Below are 13,918 nucleotides of genomic sequence, written 5' to 3' on the forward strand. Positions count from 1 at the left end.
CAAATTCTAACAGTCTATTCAGTAGGACTATCAGATGTGTATCCACCTGACTTCTCCACAACGCAACTGATGGTCCCAACCCCATTTATAAGGCAAGAAATCCCACTTATTAAACCTGACAGGGCACACCTGTGAAGTGAAAACCATTTCAGGTGACTACCTCTTGAAGCTCATCAAGAGAATGCCAAGAGTATGCAAAGCAGTAATCAAAGCAAAAGGTGGTTATTTTGAAGAACCTAGAATATGACATATTTTCAGTTGTTTCACACTTTTTTGTTATGTATATAATACATTTGATGCCTTCAGTGTGAATCTACAATTTTCACAGTCATGAAAATAAAGAAAACTCTTTGAATGAGAAGGTGGGTCCAAACTTTTGGTCTGTAATGTATATGTCTTCTGATATATATATATATATATATATATCAATATATATAAAAATCAAGGAATGTGGGCAGCACCACTATCAGAATAGTACTGGCGGAGTGCCAGCGGCTGAGTCGGCGATCCACCTCCAAACGGTATAAAAAAATGAACTCCGCGGCACATCCAAGTCGTGAAAAAGTAAAAGAAATTTTAATCACCAAACATGCGACGTTTCAATCCTCTCAATGGGATTTTTCTCAAGCAATGACATAGTGGGCAGTGCTTAGTACATATTTAAACATATTGACATAATAAAACAATCAATTAATAAATTACAATCAATCAAGGTGATATAGTTCAAAACTTATGACAGCAACAGTGTTGCTATTGTAAATTAACATTTCATGAAACTCCATTCAATTTTGCAGTGTAAATGATATCCATATCAAATCCAACATACAGCATGCTGACAAAACGCAATAATAACAATCTTAATGACATCAGGTGTGTACCATTATAATAACCAAACTGTGCAGGTGTACCTCAGTGGAATGGTGAATTTGATTGCAGGGGTGAGCGATGGAGTCAGAGCACAAGGGTTCCAGCGTCTCAAGGAAATCAATGCGCATGTCACAGGACCTTCCTGGGGAATCCGGTCACATGATCACCCATTTTGGTCATTCAATGCAATGCACATGACGCAGGACCTGTGGGGGTGTGGTCACAGCATGTGATCACTCCTCTGTTCATGTAAATCATCCGGTCATGTGCTTCCATTTGTCACATGATCGGATTAGACGAACTTGCAAGTTCATGTGCTCAATGAGGTTTAAAGCACATGAACAAGCATGATTAAACAGATTTGTTCACAAGGATCATAGTGTGGGACATATATACATCACCTAGAATAAGTATTGAATATATAAGGTTTGAAGAAATAGATGATCTTGCAGACCTAGAAGGATTGCGTATGCAAGCATAAGCAGTAGCGCAGTATATATGGCAGTATGGGCACCCGTAATCGGATCATTGTCAACCCCAGCGCATCGAATCACGCGGACAATGTCATTCATGAGTCACCAATCAATTCGGGAATAAAAGTAAATCAAAAGAGTATATATAACTGGAAGTACCATTGTTATGTACAGGAAAGCTAAATGTACTAGGCGGAAGTACCGCCGCTATCCTCACTGTGTGCGGACTTGATTTATAAGTTATTAAATAGCCCCCTAGTCTAATCGAGGATTTCAGTAAATGTGACTTATGTGGTTATCACAAAGTCCCAACCTGATTTGTCCCCCTGTCAGTTGGATACCATCCCTGGAACTCCAACATGTCAGACTCGGGATCATCCTCTAGATTGCAGGGGCACAAGCTATATAAACATGTCCCTATTTTACCCGAGACTGGTGGCTCAAGAGGCATGTCCACGTGTGACTCCGATCGCATGGGTATAGCAACTTGGCCATCACAAGTTGTCCAACATCACTTATGTATAATTGAATGCTTGCATTACCAATCACAAACAAAGAAGACATAAGTATCGATCGAATCTAAATGTCAGCGCACCAGTATGGGGCACAGTCACACGTCACGCATCGCATAAGTTATGACCGTATACCCAACCGTGCACCGAGGCATGATCCAACCAATCTTGTTATAAAGAAAATACAGTTCAGAAAACGAAGAATAAATGAAGCTGTAGAAAGCTGTAAAGTAAGTGGTGTATATACATAGGTCCCATCATGATCCGGTGGATGAATCTTCCAGCGCTCACATTTTGTTGTGGGTACACACAACAGTCACCATACTCCTGAGGATAATAAAAAAAAACTGTGTATAAGAACACCCTGTTGAATAAACAAGGGGCACAACCACTTAAGACTCAACATACGAGCAGACGAGCAGAATCAAGAGTACAATCACCTAGGACAATAACCAGGGTCTGTAATCTACATTTAATCCCTGTGGTCTTGTAGTATTTAGTTTTGCAATCCATCGCATCTCACATTTTTTGAAAAGGGCAAGTCTGTTCCCACCCCTCCGTGGTATAGGGATATGGTCAACCAGCATACATTTCAGGTCACGTTCCTTGTGTTCCATGTCAGTAAAATGTTTCGGGACTGGAAGATCCATCAGTTTTTTACGGATGGTGTATCGATGTTGATTGATTCTACTTTTAAAATCCAGTGAAGTTTCCCCAATGTATAATAACTGACATGGACACCACAGGATGTATATAACAAAGGAAGAGTCACATGTCAAAAAGTGCTTGATATAATACTTCTTCTGCGTAAGTGGATGCAGAAAGAAACTGCCTTTGTGCATGTATCGGCAATTGATACAGTTTAAGCATGGAAAGCAGCCCAATTTGGGACTGCGTAGAAAGGTTTGGCCCACTACTTTTTGTGTACCTATATCGGTGCGAATCAATCTATCTTTAAGATTCCTAGTTCTCTTATAGGACATGAGGGGAGGAAAATGAAATTCCTCAATATCCTCATGGCCACTTTTTAGAACCGGCCAGTGTTTCAAGATAATTTGCCGAATATGTGTACTGTCTTCTGTGTAGGTAGTTACCAAAGGAATTATTTTGTTTTGTTTGTCACTATTTCTATTTTTCTTGGTAAGAAGCTCTGTACGTGTTTTATCTTGCATAGAGTTAAGGTGTTGTTTAAGCAACGTTATAGGGTAATCCCTGAGCGCTGGAAGATTCATCCACCGGATCATGATGGGACCTATGTATATACACCACTTACTTTACAGCTTTCTACAGCTTTATTTATTCTTTGTTTTCTGAACTGTATTTTCTTTATAACAAGATAGTCAGTCCGGACGAGGAGCGCAGCGGTGGGGGAGGACGTCCATGAAGAGGCTTGGCTGGGCAGGACTGGTGAGGAAAGGGTTGGTGGGGAGTGGGGGCGGGAGCGGTGGTGAGGCGCGAGTTGCTTGGGCGACGGGGGGCGTGGCCAGCAGAGAGAAGAACGAACGAGGCGGAAGTGAGTGCAGTCTGGCCAGGAGACGGAATCGGGGCAGCATGTCGGCGCCTGGACTGTCAGTAGAGGAGATGTTGGAGAGGCTGAGGAGGGAAGCGGAGGTGAGGGGGCCTGGCTGGCTGCAGGAGCAGGTTGGTGCCTGCATAGTTTCACCTGCTCCTGTGGCTTCCCCTAATGTTCGGGCTGCCCGGCCGCGGCGTGGTATTCCGCCGGCTCGCCTAAGCCCTGAAGTCACCCCCCGGGCCCGGCACCGAGTAGGGAGCCCCTCTGTGGACCCTCGGCGGCGGGGAGCGGCCGCTAGGGCTTCTGCGAGCCGCTCCCGCCGTGGGAGGACTCCCGATACGCGGCGGGGCCCTGTGAGGAGTGGGACGCCCCTTCCCCCACTCCCTGCGGCTGTGCAGCAGGATTCGGGACCGGGAACGGTGGACCGGCCCAGTCCCTCCTTTAGCGGGCGGTCCACTCGGCTGTTTGAGGAGGATCGGGTCCCTCGGACTGCGTTGGTGGAGGACGAATACCGGCGCAGGTCCAGAGAAGATTTGAGCAGCGTGGATGAAGGTCCCCTTGCAGTGGCGGAGGCTCGGTGTCCGGCCAGTGTGGTGCAGAGGGTCGTTCAAGTGGTCCAGGAGGAGCAGCCGTCGACGTCCAGGAGCTATGATGGAGCAGTGTCCGTGCGGCAGGAGTCAGGACCTTCGGCAGCGGGAGTCACAGCGCCCGTGGTGCCTGGTGAGATTGCTTGGGGATCCATGTTAGGGCAGGGTCTCCCGGTGGGTGGGGGGGGGACCATGGGGGAGTTTGGTAAGGGTTTGGGGCAGTTATTGGGGGGATTGGCGGGATGGTTGTCGGGGATGGGAGCTGGTGGGGGGTCTCCGGCGCCTGGGTGGGGAGTGGGGCCGGGGTCGGGGGTTGGTGCGCGGGGGGTTGCGGCTGGGTTGGGGTCGGTGTCGGTTGAGACGCAGGCGGGTGGAGAAGGGGAGGGGCAGAGGTTGGATGATAGGGCTCGCGGTGAGGTGTATGTGTGCTTTGAGGGGCCGCTGGGGGCTCATTTGAAGCAGGAGGTGAGGGAAAAGATTTGGAAGGGCGAGTATGTGGAGATATTCTCGCTGCTTCCGTTAGAAAGGTTTAATTTGGATAGAGGAAAGAAGGACGAAGGAAAAAAAGAGGAGGAGGAGAAGCGGCGGCACCGTTTGATCCCACGGACTTTTGCTAATTGGCTTCAGGCGTTTGCCATATTAGCAAGTGTCATTGGGGAAAGGGCTCCGGAATGTTGTTCGGCGCTTTTTTGCTACCAGGACGCTATTGGGGAGGCGTATAGAGTTTATGGGGGGGTGGGCTGGCTCAGGTACGATGAGCAGTTCCGGCAGCGTAAGGCGGTTAGGCCTGATATCCGGTGGGATCATAAGGATATTGGGTTGTGGTTGAGGGTGACGGCGCCTCCTAGGGCTGGGCAGTCCTTTCGGGGGGAGTCCGGGGGATCTTCCCCGGGGGCGTTGGCAGCGGCATCGGCTAAAGGGTTGTGTTTCCTTTTCAACGAAGGAAATTGCAGATTTGGGGCCAAGTGCAAGTTTAAGCACGAGTGCACGGGGTGTGGGGGAGCGCATGGCGCTAACCGTTGTTTCAAAGGGGGACGGAATAAGGGGGGGGATGGTTCTGGAAAAGGGACGGACGCCGGTGCGGGTGGAAGAGATGCAGGGGTTCCTAGATAGGTACCCGGATCGGGTTGCGGCTGGGTTGTTGGGGGATGGTTTTAGGTTTGGTTTTCGGATTCCATCGGTTGTCACGGCGGGGCCTGTGGTTCTTAAGAATCTCAGGTCTGCGCTTGTTCATGCGGAGGTGGTGACGGAGAAGTTGAGGAAGGAAGTGGAGTTGGGGCGGATGGCGGGTCCGTTTAAAGAGCCGCCGATTGGGGGGTTGAGGGTGTCTCCGCTGGGGGTAGTGCCGAAGAAGGAGCCGAACAAGTTTCGGCTCATTCATCATTTGTCTTACCCGAAAGGTGCGTCGGTCAATGATGGTATAGATCCTGATCTTTGTTCGGTGGTCTACACCTCATTTGATGCGGCTGTGAAGTGGGTGAGGCGGTTGGGGCGGGGGGCGTTGATGGCTAAGGTTGATGTGGAGGCGGCTTTTCGCCTGCTTCCAGTACACGTGGAGAGCATGGGATTGTTGGGTTGTTTTTGGGAGGGGGAATATTTTGTGGATCGGTGCTTGCCGATGGGCTGCTCTCTTTCGTGTGCATATTTTGAGACCTTTAGCACCTTTTTGGAATGGGTAGTGGTGGAAGTTTCCGGTTGTGCCTCCGTTATCCATTATTTAGACGATTTTTTATGTTTAGGGCCGGCGAATTCCCGGGTTTGTTCTTTGTTGTTGCATACAGTGCAGTCGGTTTTTGCGCGATTTGGGGTTCCGTTGGCGCAGGAGAAGACGTTGGGTCCGGCGACAGAATTGTGTTTTTTGGGGATTGTGATTGATACGGAACGGATGGAGTGTAGGCTTCCCCAGGATAAGTTGGTGGATTTGCGTCAGGAGATTGATAGGGCCATTGGGAGGGAGAAGATTAGGTTGCGGGAGTTGCAGTCATTGTTAGGTAAATTGAATTTTGCTTGTCAAATTATGCCTATGGGTAGAATTTTTTGTAGAAGGTTGGCCGCGGCTACGGCAGGTGTGTCGGTGCCGTATCATTTTATCAGGTTACGTAAAGAGTTAAAAGGGGATCTGAGGGTGTGGGCGGAGTTTTTGGGTCAGTACAATGGTAGGTCTTTGGTGATGGCGGAGTTGTGTGATAGCGTGGATTGTAAGTTATATACCGACGCGTCCGGGGGGGGGGGGTTTGGTGCCTACTGCCAGGGGCAATGGTGTGCGGGTACGTGGCCAGAGTCGTGGGTGGGTAAGAAACATGGCCTTGTTGGAACTTTTTCCCATTGTGATGGCGGTGGTGTTGTGGGGCGAGAAATTGGAAAACAGGAAGGTGCGCTTTCATTGTGACAATTTGGGGGTGGTTCAGGCTATTAACAGTTTGTCCGCATCTTCCCCGCCGGTGGTTAGGCTGTTACAGTTTTTGGTATTGCGGTGTTTGTCGCTTAACGTGTGGTTGGTGGCGGAACATGTGGCTGGAGTGGCTAATTCAGTGGCGGATTCTCTTTCTCGTTTGCAGTGGGAGCGGTTCCGGCTTCTTGCGCCAGAAGCGGAGGCGGAGGGTCTGCAGTGTCCGGCGTGGCTGTGGGCGATCCTGGAAGAGAAGTGATGGGGTTGTTGAGGGATTCGTTGAGTCCGGGTACTTGGAGGGAGTATGGTAAGGCGTGGACGACCTGGGAGGCGTGGAATGGGACGTGGGGAGCTGGCGGAGTGGACGGCGAAGTTCGGTTGTTGATGTTGTTGGGGCAGTTGAAGAGTGAGGGGTGGTCGGTGTCCAGGGTGAATCATCTTGTTTCAGGTATAGCGTTTGGTTTTAAGTGGCGGGGGCTGGCCGATTTGACTAAGAGTTTTTTGGTGCGACAGGTTTTGAAGGGTTGGCGTAGGGGTGCGGGCAGGGTGCCGGATTGTCGGAGGCCGGTGTCTTTTGAGTTGTTGGTGCGAATGGGGGACAGGTTGAGTGGTGTTTGTAGTTCGGGGTGGGAGCTAGGGCTATTTAAGGCGGCGTTTGCTTTGGCGTTCTTTGGGGCCTTTCGCTTGGGGGAGTTGGTGTGTGGGAGTGTTAGGAGAGCGGGGGGCCTTAGGAGCGAGGATGTTGAGTGGGTGGGGGATAGGTTGCATATTCGGATTCGCAGGTCTAAAACGGATCAGGAGGGTAGGGGGCTGCGTTTTACGTTGTTTGCAGTGCCGGGGTGTAGTATGTGCCCGGTGAGGTGTGCGGAATCGTATGGCGCGAGGCTGGGGAGGGATGAGGTCCCGTTTCTGAGGCATGAGGATGGTTCCTTTTTGTCTCGGTTTCAGTTTCTGGCGGTCTTTAGAAAATGTTTGACGGTTTTGGGGGTGCCGGTCAAGGATTATTCTGGGCATTCATTCAGAATTGGTGCGGCAACTGAGGCAGCCAGGGCGGGCGCCAGTGAGGAGGTGATTAGGCGGATTGGGCGTTGGGAGTCGGTTCGCTTTAAATCGTATGTGCGGCCTGCATTGTTGTAGAGTAAGGAGGTGGGAGGTGATGTTGATTTTGTCCCCTTTTTTGTGTTCACAGGTCGGATGGCGGCGGCGTTGGTGTGGATTTTGGGGCACTCCTATGTGTTCTGGGGTGCGATTAGAGCGGATGTGAGGCCGAGTGGGCGGCAGTTGGGGGTGAGTCCGTAGTTGGCTACGGTCCGGTGGTTAGGCGTCAGAGGTATGTTGTGGGGCGGAGTGTTGAGGGAGGTGCATCGTTTCGTTCGTTTAGATCGTCCTCCTGATGTGTTGGCGTTGCACGTGGGGGGGAATGATTTAGGGAAGCGTCCGTTTAGGGAATTGGTGCGGGATGTCAAGTTTGACTTGCTCAGGATTTGGGCGTTGTTTCCGGGGGTTATCGTTGTCTGGTCTGATATTGTGCCGCGTAAGGTGTGGAGAGGTGCGAGGTCGGTAGAGAGCCTGAATAAGGCTAGGATTAAGGTGAACAGAGCGGTGGGCCGTTTTATGGCAAGGAATGGTGGTGTGGTGGTGCGGCATGAGGTATTGGAGAAGGGTGAGGGTGCGTTTTGGAGGGCAGATGGGGTGCACCTGAATGCGGTGGGTACTGATTTGTGGGCTCTGGGGCTCCAGAGTGGAGTGGAGATAGCTTTGCGGATGTGGAGGGACGCGCAGGGTTGAGGTAGTCAAGCTGCGCGTTCTTGGAGGCGGGGGAGGTCCTTGAAGTGGTGAAATATGGTGGTACTTGAGGATGGGAGGGCCCCGCGGGAGGGGCTGGACTCTCATTGAGGAGCTGATAGGAACTAAGTACGCGTCCATCAGTTGCTGCCTCCGAGCTTGGTTCAACGGCTGGGGGCAAGATGGAGACGCAGGTGTTCCAGTGGTTATAAAGTTATTGGGGCTTCTAGGACCTCCCTCGTCAGGGGTTAACTCATGTTATATTTATGTTGTATTTATTTAATAAACGGCTGCTGTGGCCGATTAAATCCAAGCAGTGGTGTGGTGTGTTTTATTTATATGGGGCTGGGTGAGGGGTGGAGGTTATGGGATGGTTAGGCTTATAGGACTGAACGAATAGCCAATGCCTGCTTCAAGTCAGTCCGGACGAGGAGCGCAGCGGTGGGGGAGGACGTCCATGAAGAGGCTTGGCTGGGCAGGACTGGTGAGGAAAGGGTTAGTGGGGAGTGGGGGCGGGAGCGGTGGTGAGGCGCGAGTTGCTTGGGCGACGGGGGGCGTGGCCAGCGGAGAGAAGAACGAACGAGGCGGAAGTGAGTGCAGTCTGGCCAGGAGACGGAATCGCCCACCCGCCCGACCCTATTGGAAGAGGTGGTTGTGAGGTGGGGGTTGTTATATGTCGCGGCAGTCGTGGAGGCGGGGGAGGTCCTTGAAGTGGTGAAATATGGTGGTACTTGAGGATGGGAGGGCCCCGCGGGAGGGGCTGGACTCTCATTGAGGAGCTGATAGGAACTAAGTACGCGTCCATCAGTTGCTGCCTCCGAGCTTGGTTCAACGGCTGGGGGCAAGATGGAGACGCAGGTGTTCCAGTGGTTATAAAGTTATTGGGGCTTCTAGGACCTCCCTCGTCAGGGGTTAACTCATGTTATATTTATGTTGTATTTATTTAATAAATGGCTGCTGTGGCCGATTAAATCCAAGCAGTGGTGTGGTGTGTTTTATTTATATGGGGCTGGGTGAGGGGTGGAGGTTATGGGATGGTTAGGCTTATAGGACTGAACGAATAGCCAATGCCTGCTTCATGGTTGGATCATGCCTCGGTGCACGGTTGGGTATACGGTCATACCTTATGCGATGCGTGACGTGTGACTGTGCCCCATACTGGTGCGCTGACATTTAGATTTGATCGATACTTATGTCTTCTTTGTTTGTGATTGGTATTGCAAGCATTCAATTATACATAAGTGATGTTGGACAACCTGTGATGGCCGAGTTGCTATACCCATGCGATCGGAGTCACACGTGGACATGCCTCTTGAGCCACCAGTCTCGGGTAAAATAGGGACATGTTTATATAGCTTGTGCCCCTGCAATCTAGAGGATGATCCCGAGTCTGACATGTTGGAGTTCCAGGGATGGTATCCAACTGACAGGGGGACAAATCAGGTTGGGACTTTGTGATAACCACATAAGTCACATTTACTGAAATACTCGATTAGACTAGATGGCTATTTAATAACTTATAAATCAAGTCCGCACACAGTGAGGATAGCGGCGGTACTTCCGCCTAGTACATTTAGCTTTCCTGTACATAACAATGGTACTTCCAGTTATATATACTCTTTTGATTTACTTTTATTCCCGAATTGATTGGTGACTCATGAATGACATTGTCCGCGTGATTCGATGCGCTGGGGTTGACAATGATCCGATTACGGGTGCCCATACTGCCATATAGGGCTGCAACGATTAATCGATGTAATCGATTATATTCGATAACTGGATTAGTTGTCGACGAATCCAGTTATCGAATAATCGCCGATTCGTTGCTATGCGGGCGGGCGGTCGCTGCATCTTTATTTTACCTTTTTACAATGACGCTCCTGTAACAGCCAGGCAGAGCGGACAGCGGCGTAACGTCACTCACTCACGTGACCCGCCTGCTCCGCCTGCTCCGCCTCCTTCATTCATGAGGTGGGCGGAGCAGGTGCGTCACGTGAGTGAGTGACGTTACGCCGCCGTCCGCTCTGCCTGGCTGTTACAGGAGCGTCATTGTAAAAAGGTAAAATAAAGATGCAGACGTGATTAGTCCGACTTATAAGCATCGGGCCGGGGCTGTTATGGGGAGGGGGGAGGATCTGTGTATGGCACTGCTATGGGAAGGGGGATCTGTGCACTGTTATGAGGAAAGGGATCTGTGCACTGTTATGCCCATAACAGTGCACATATCCCCCTCTCCATAACAGCGCCACCCACAGATCCCCCTCTCCATAACAGCGCCATCCACAGATCCCCCTCTCCATAACTGCGCCACCCACAGATCCCTCTCCATAACAGCGCCATCCACAGATCCCCCTCTCCATAACAGCGCCACCCACAGATCCCCCTCTCCATAACTGCGCCGCCCACAGATCCCCCTCTCCATAACTACGCCACCCACAGATCCCCCTCTCCATAACTACGCCGTCCACAGATCCCCCTCTCCATAACTGCGCCACCCACAGATCCCCCTCTCCATAACTACGCCATCCACAGATCCCCCTCTCCATAACTACGCCATCCACAGATCCCCCTCTCCATAACTGCGCCACCCACAGATCCCCCTCTCCATAACTGCGCCACCCACAGATCCCCCTCTCCATAACTGCGCCACCCACAGATCACCCTCTCCATAACTACGCCATCCACAGATCCCCCTCTCCATAACTACGCCATCCACAGATCCCCCTCTCCATAACTGCGCCACCCACAGATCCCCCTCTCCATAACTGCGCCACCCACAGATCCCCCTCTCCATAACTACGCCACCCACAGATCCCCCTCTCCATAACTACGCCATCCACAGATCCCCCTCTCCATAACTACGCCACCCACAGATCCTCCTCTCCATAACTACGCCACCCACAGATCCCCCTCTCCATAACTGCGCCGTCCACAGATCCCCCATAATAGTGTCGTCCACAGATCCCCCATAATAGTGTCGTCCACAGATCCCCCATAAGTGTCGTCCACAGATCCCCCATAATAGTGTCGTCCACAGATCCCCCATTATAGTGTCGTCCACAATTTGTTTTAATATGGCCTTTGAACATATTTTTTCAAGTAAGATCATATAAACCTCTCTGTTTTGTAATTTTGTCGTTTTTGCCGATTAATCGTAGAAATTAATCGGCAACTAATCGATTATTCAAATAATCGTTAGCTGCAGCCCTACTGCCATATATACTGCGCTACTGCTTATGCTTGCATACGCAATCCTTCTATCTTAGGTCTGCAAGATCATCTATTTCTTCAAACCTTATATATTCAATACTTATTCTAGGTGATGTATATATGTCCCACACTATGATCCTTGTGAACAAATCTGTTTAATCATGCTTGTTCATGTGCTTTAAACCTCATTGAGCACATGAACTTGCAAGTTCGTCTAATCCGATCATGTGACAAATGGAAGCACATGACCGGATGATTTACATGAACAGAGGAGTGATCACATGCTGTGACCACACCCCCACAGGTCCTGCGTCATGTGCATTGCATTGAATGACCAAAATGGGTGATCATGTGACCGGATTCCCCAGGAAGGTCCTGTGACATGCGCATTGATTTCCTTGAGACGCTGGAACCCTTGTGCTCTGACTCCATCGCTCACCCCTGCAATCAAATTCACCATTCCACTGAGGTACACCTGCACAGTTTGGTTATTATAATGGTACACACCTGATGTCATTAAGATTGTTATTATTGCGTTTTGTCAGCATGCTGTATGTTGGATTTGATATGGATATCATTTACACTGCAAAATTGAATGGAGTTTCATGAAATGTTAATTTACAATAGCAACACTGTTGCTGTCATAAGTTTTGAACTATATCACCTTGATTGATTGTAATTTATTAATTGATTGTTTTATTATGTCAATATGTTTAAATATGTACTAAGCACTGCCCACTATGTCATTGCTTGAGAAAAATCCCATTGAGAGGATTGAAACGTCGCATGTTTGGTGATTAAAATTTCTTTTACTTTTTCACGACTTGGATGTGCCGCGGAGTTCATTTTTATATATATATATATATATATATATATATATATATATATATATATATATATATCTGAAATCAACTCTCTCCATCCTAGGTCTACTACTGACCTCTCCTGGTATGAAAAACTTATAACTCAGACGAAACTCCCCACAAAAATAGTTGCCAATGTCACGAGACATCTCAGTTCACTAGACACACCCAATTCTTTATATTATATTAGAGAATAGGAAAAAGACCTAAAACTGACCTTTTCTGATACTGATATACGTATTCTGCTAACCGCCCCAAAACAGATATCTAGACGTGTTACAATACAAGAAAATGCTTACAAACTCCTCACTAGATGGTACATGACACCACACAAACTGAGTAAAATATATTCCCTCACCTCTAATAAATGCTGGAGATGCCTCACACATGTGGCAGACTTCCTCCATATTTGGTGGTCTTGTCCTAAAATAACAGGCTTTTGAGATGATATCTTTCTCCAGATAAGGAAGATTCTAATACTATCAGTTGGCAAACTCCCCCGTCTTCCAGAAATAGCCTTACTCTCTCTTTTGCCTCCTTCCCTGTCTAATATGGTAAAAAGTTTGATAAGAATACTACTAGCATCTGGCAGATTACTCATTGCTACAAAATGGAAGTCTGGGGATATACCTTCTAGATCTCAATGGTCTGCCAAAGTCAATGACATAGCCAGACTGGAGGAACTCTCCCATTGGGAACTTAGAAACCATTCTAAGTTTGAAAAGATTTGGACGCTATAGAAAACAAGGGCATAACTAGGTACTCTACAATTACATAGTCAATCTATGGTTTTGAATCAAACTCCTTCTTCTAATCCCTGGCAATAGCGGGAATACTAGAAAGGTTAGTTATAGCCGAAGTGAAGTCTCTGAGTCATAAATTCAAGAAGTCAAAATTTAAGAGTCATAAATCTCAAGATCTGATATTAACCACTTAGTATTGAGCCTCCATTACTGGATAGTCTAGAGGAACATTTGTTATTACCCACCCCCACATATAACCTTCCTCCCCACCTCTACTCCGCAACTTCCCTCAGTTCCCCCTTCCCTTTCCTCCCACCCCGTTTTTTCCCTCTCATCCCTACCAACTAATCCCAATTTTCTATACATGAGCTATAATTGACTATGGTCTAGATAAAGTGAGGATTTCCTCAATCTGTAGAACCAGCTGTGCTACACTGACCTATTTAACCACAATAGTTGTCAAAGCAATGTTATGATGTATAATTAGATATTGGACAACAATGCAAGCTGATTTATTTTATAATGCTCAGATGTTACCAAACTTTGATATGAAAATGGTAATGCTTTTTGTCATTGTTTCCATTTCACACTAGACCCCTTTTGATATATGTAATCAATAAAAATAATTTTGAAAGAAAGAAATCAACTCACCTGTCTCTTCTTCATGCTGCCATTAGTATGGGCAGCATAAAGTTGATGACAGGTTCCCTTTAAAGCAATATGTCAAGTGTGCCATTCAAATTTCTCTTATATTATATTCCATTAGATAAGGTGGTGGTAGATCATTTTGAACACACTTTTGTCAAACTGATCCAGTTAGGAAAGGTGTGACATTTTAATTTCACTCCATTATCTTTTTTTCTCTCTTCAGTAACGGAAAGTCCAGTTTACACTGGTACTGGTTAGTTCAGTCTCTGATCCTTTAATATTGCTTATTTTACAATAAAAGGTCATAACAGATGAGAGTCCTAAAAAC

At 48.3% G+C, this 13,918-nt stretch overlaps 1 protein-coding gene across 1 annotated transcript; it reads left to right on the forward strand.

The window, feature by feature from the left end:
* The first annotated feature begins 3,403 nt into the window (after positions 1-3,403).
* On the forward strand, positions 3,404-8,222 carry LOC122931474. Its single transcript, XM_044285540.1, has 2 exons — positions 3,404-4,085; positions 7,531-8,222. Exons 1-2 carry the CDS (start codon positions 3,404-3,406, stop codon positions 7,638-7,640), a joined length of 792 nt encoding a protein of 263 aa, XP_044141475.1. The 3' UTR covers positions 7,641-8,222.
* The last annotated feature ends 5,696 nt before the right edge of the window (positions 8,223-13,918 follow it).

This window comes from Bufo gargarizans, chromosome 3 (assembly GCF_014858855.1).
Source record: "Bufo gargarizans isolate SCDJY-AF-19 chromosome 3, ASM1485885v1, whole genome shotgun sequence".
Classification (NCBI taxonomy): domain Eukaryota; kingdom Metazoa; phylum Chordata; class Amphibia; order Anura; family Bufonidae; genus Bufo; species Bufo gargarizans.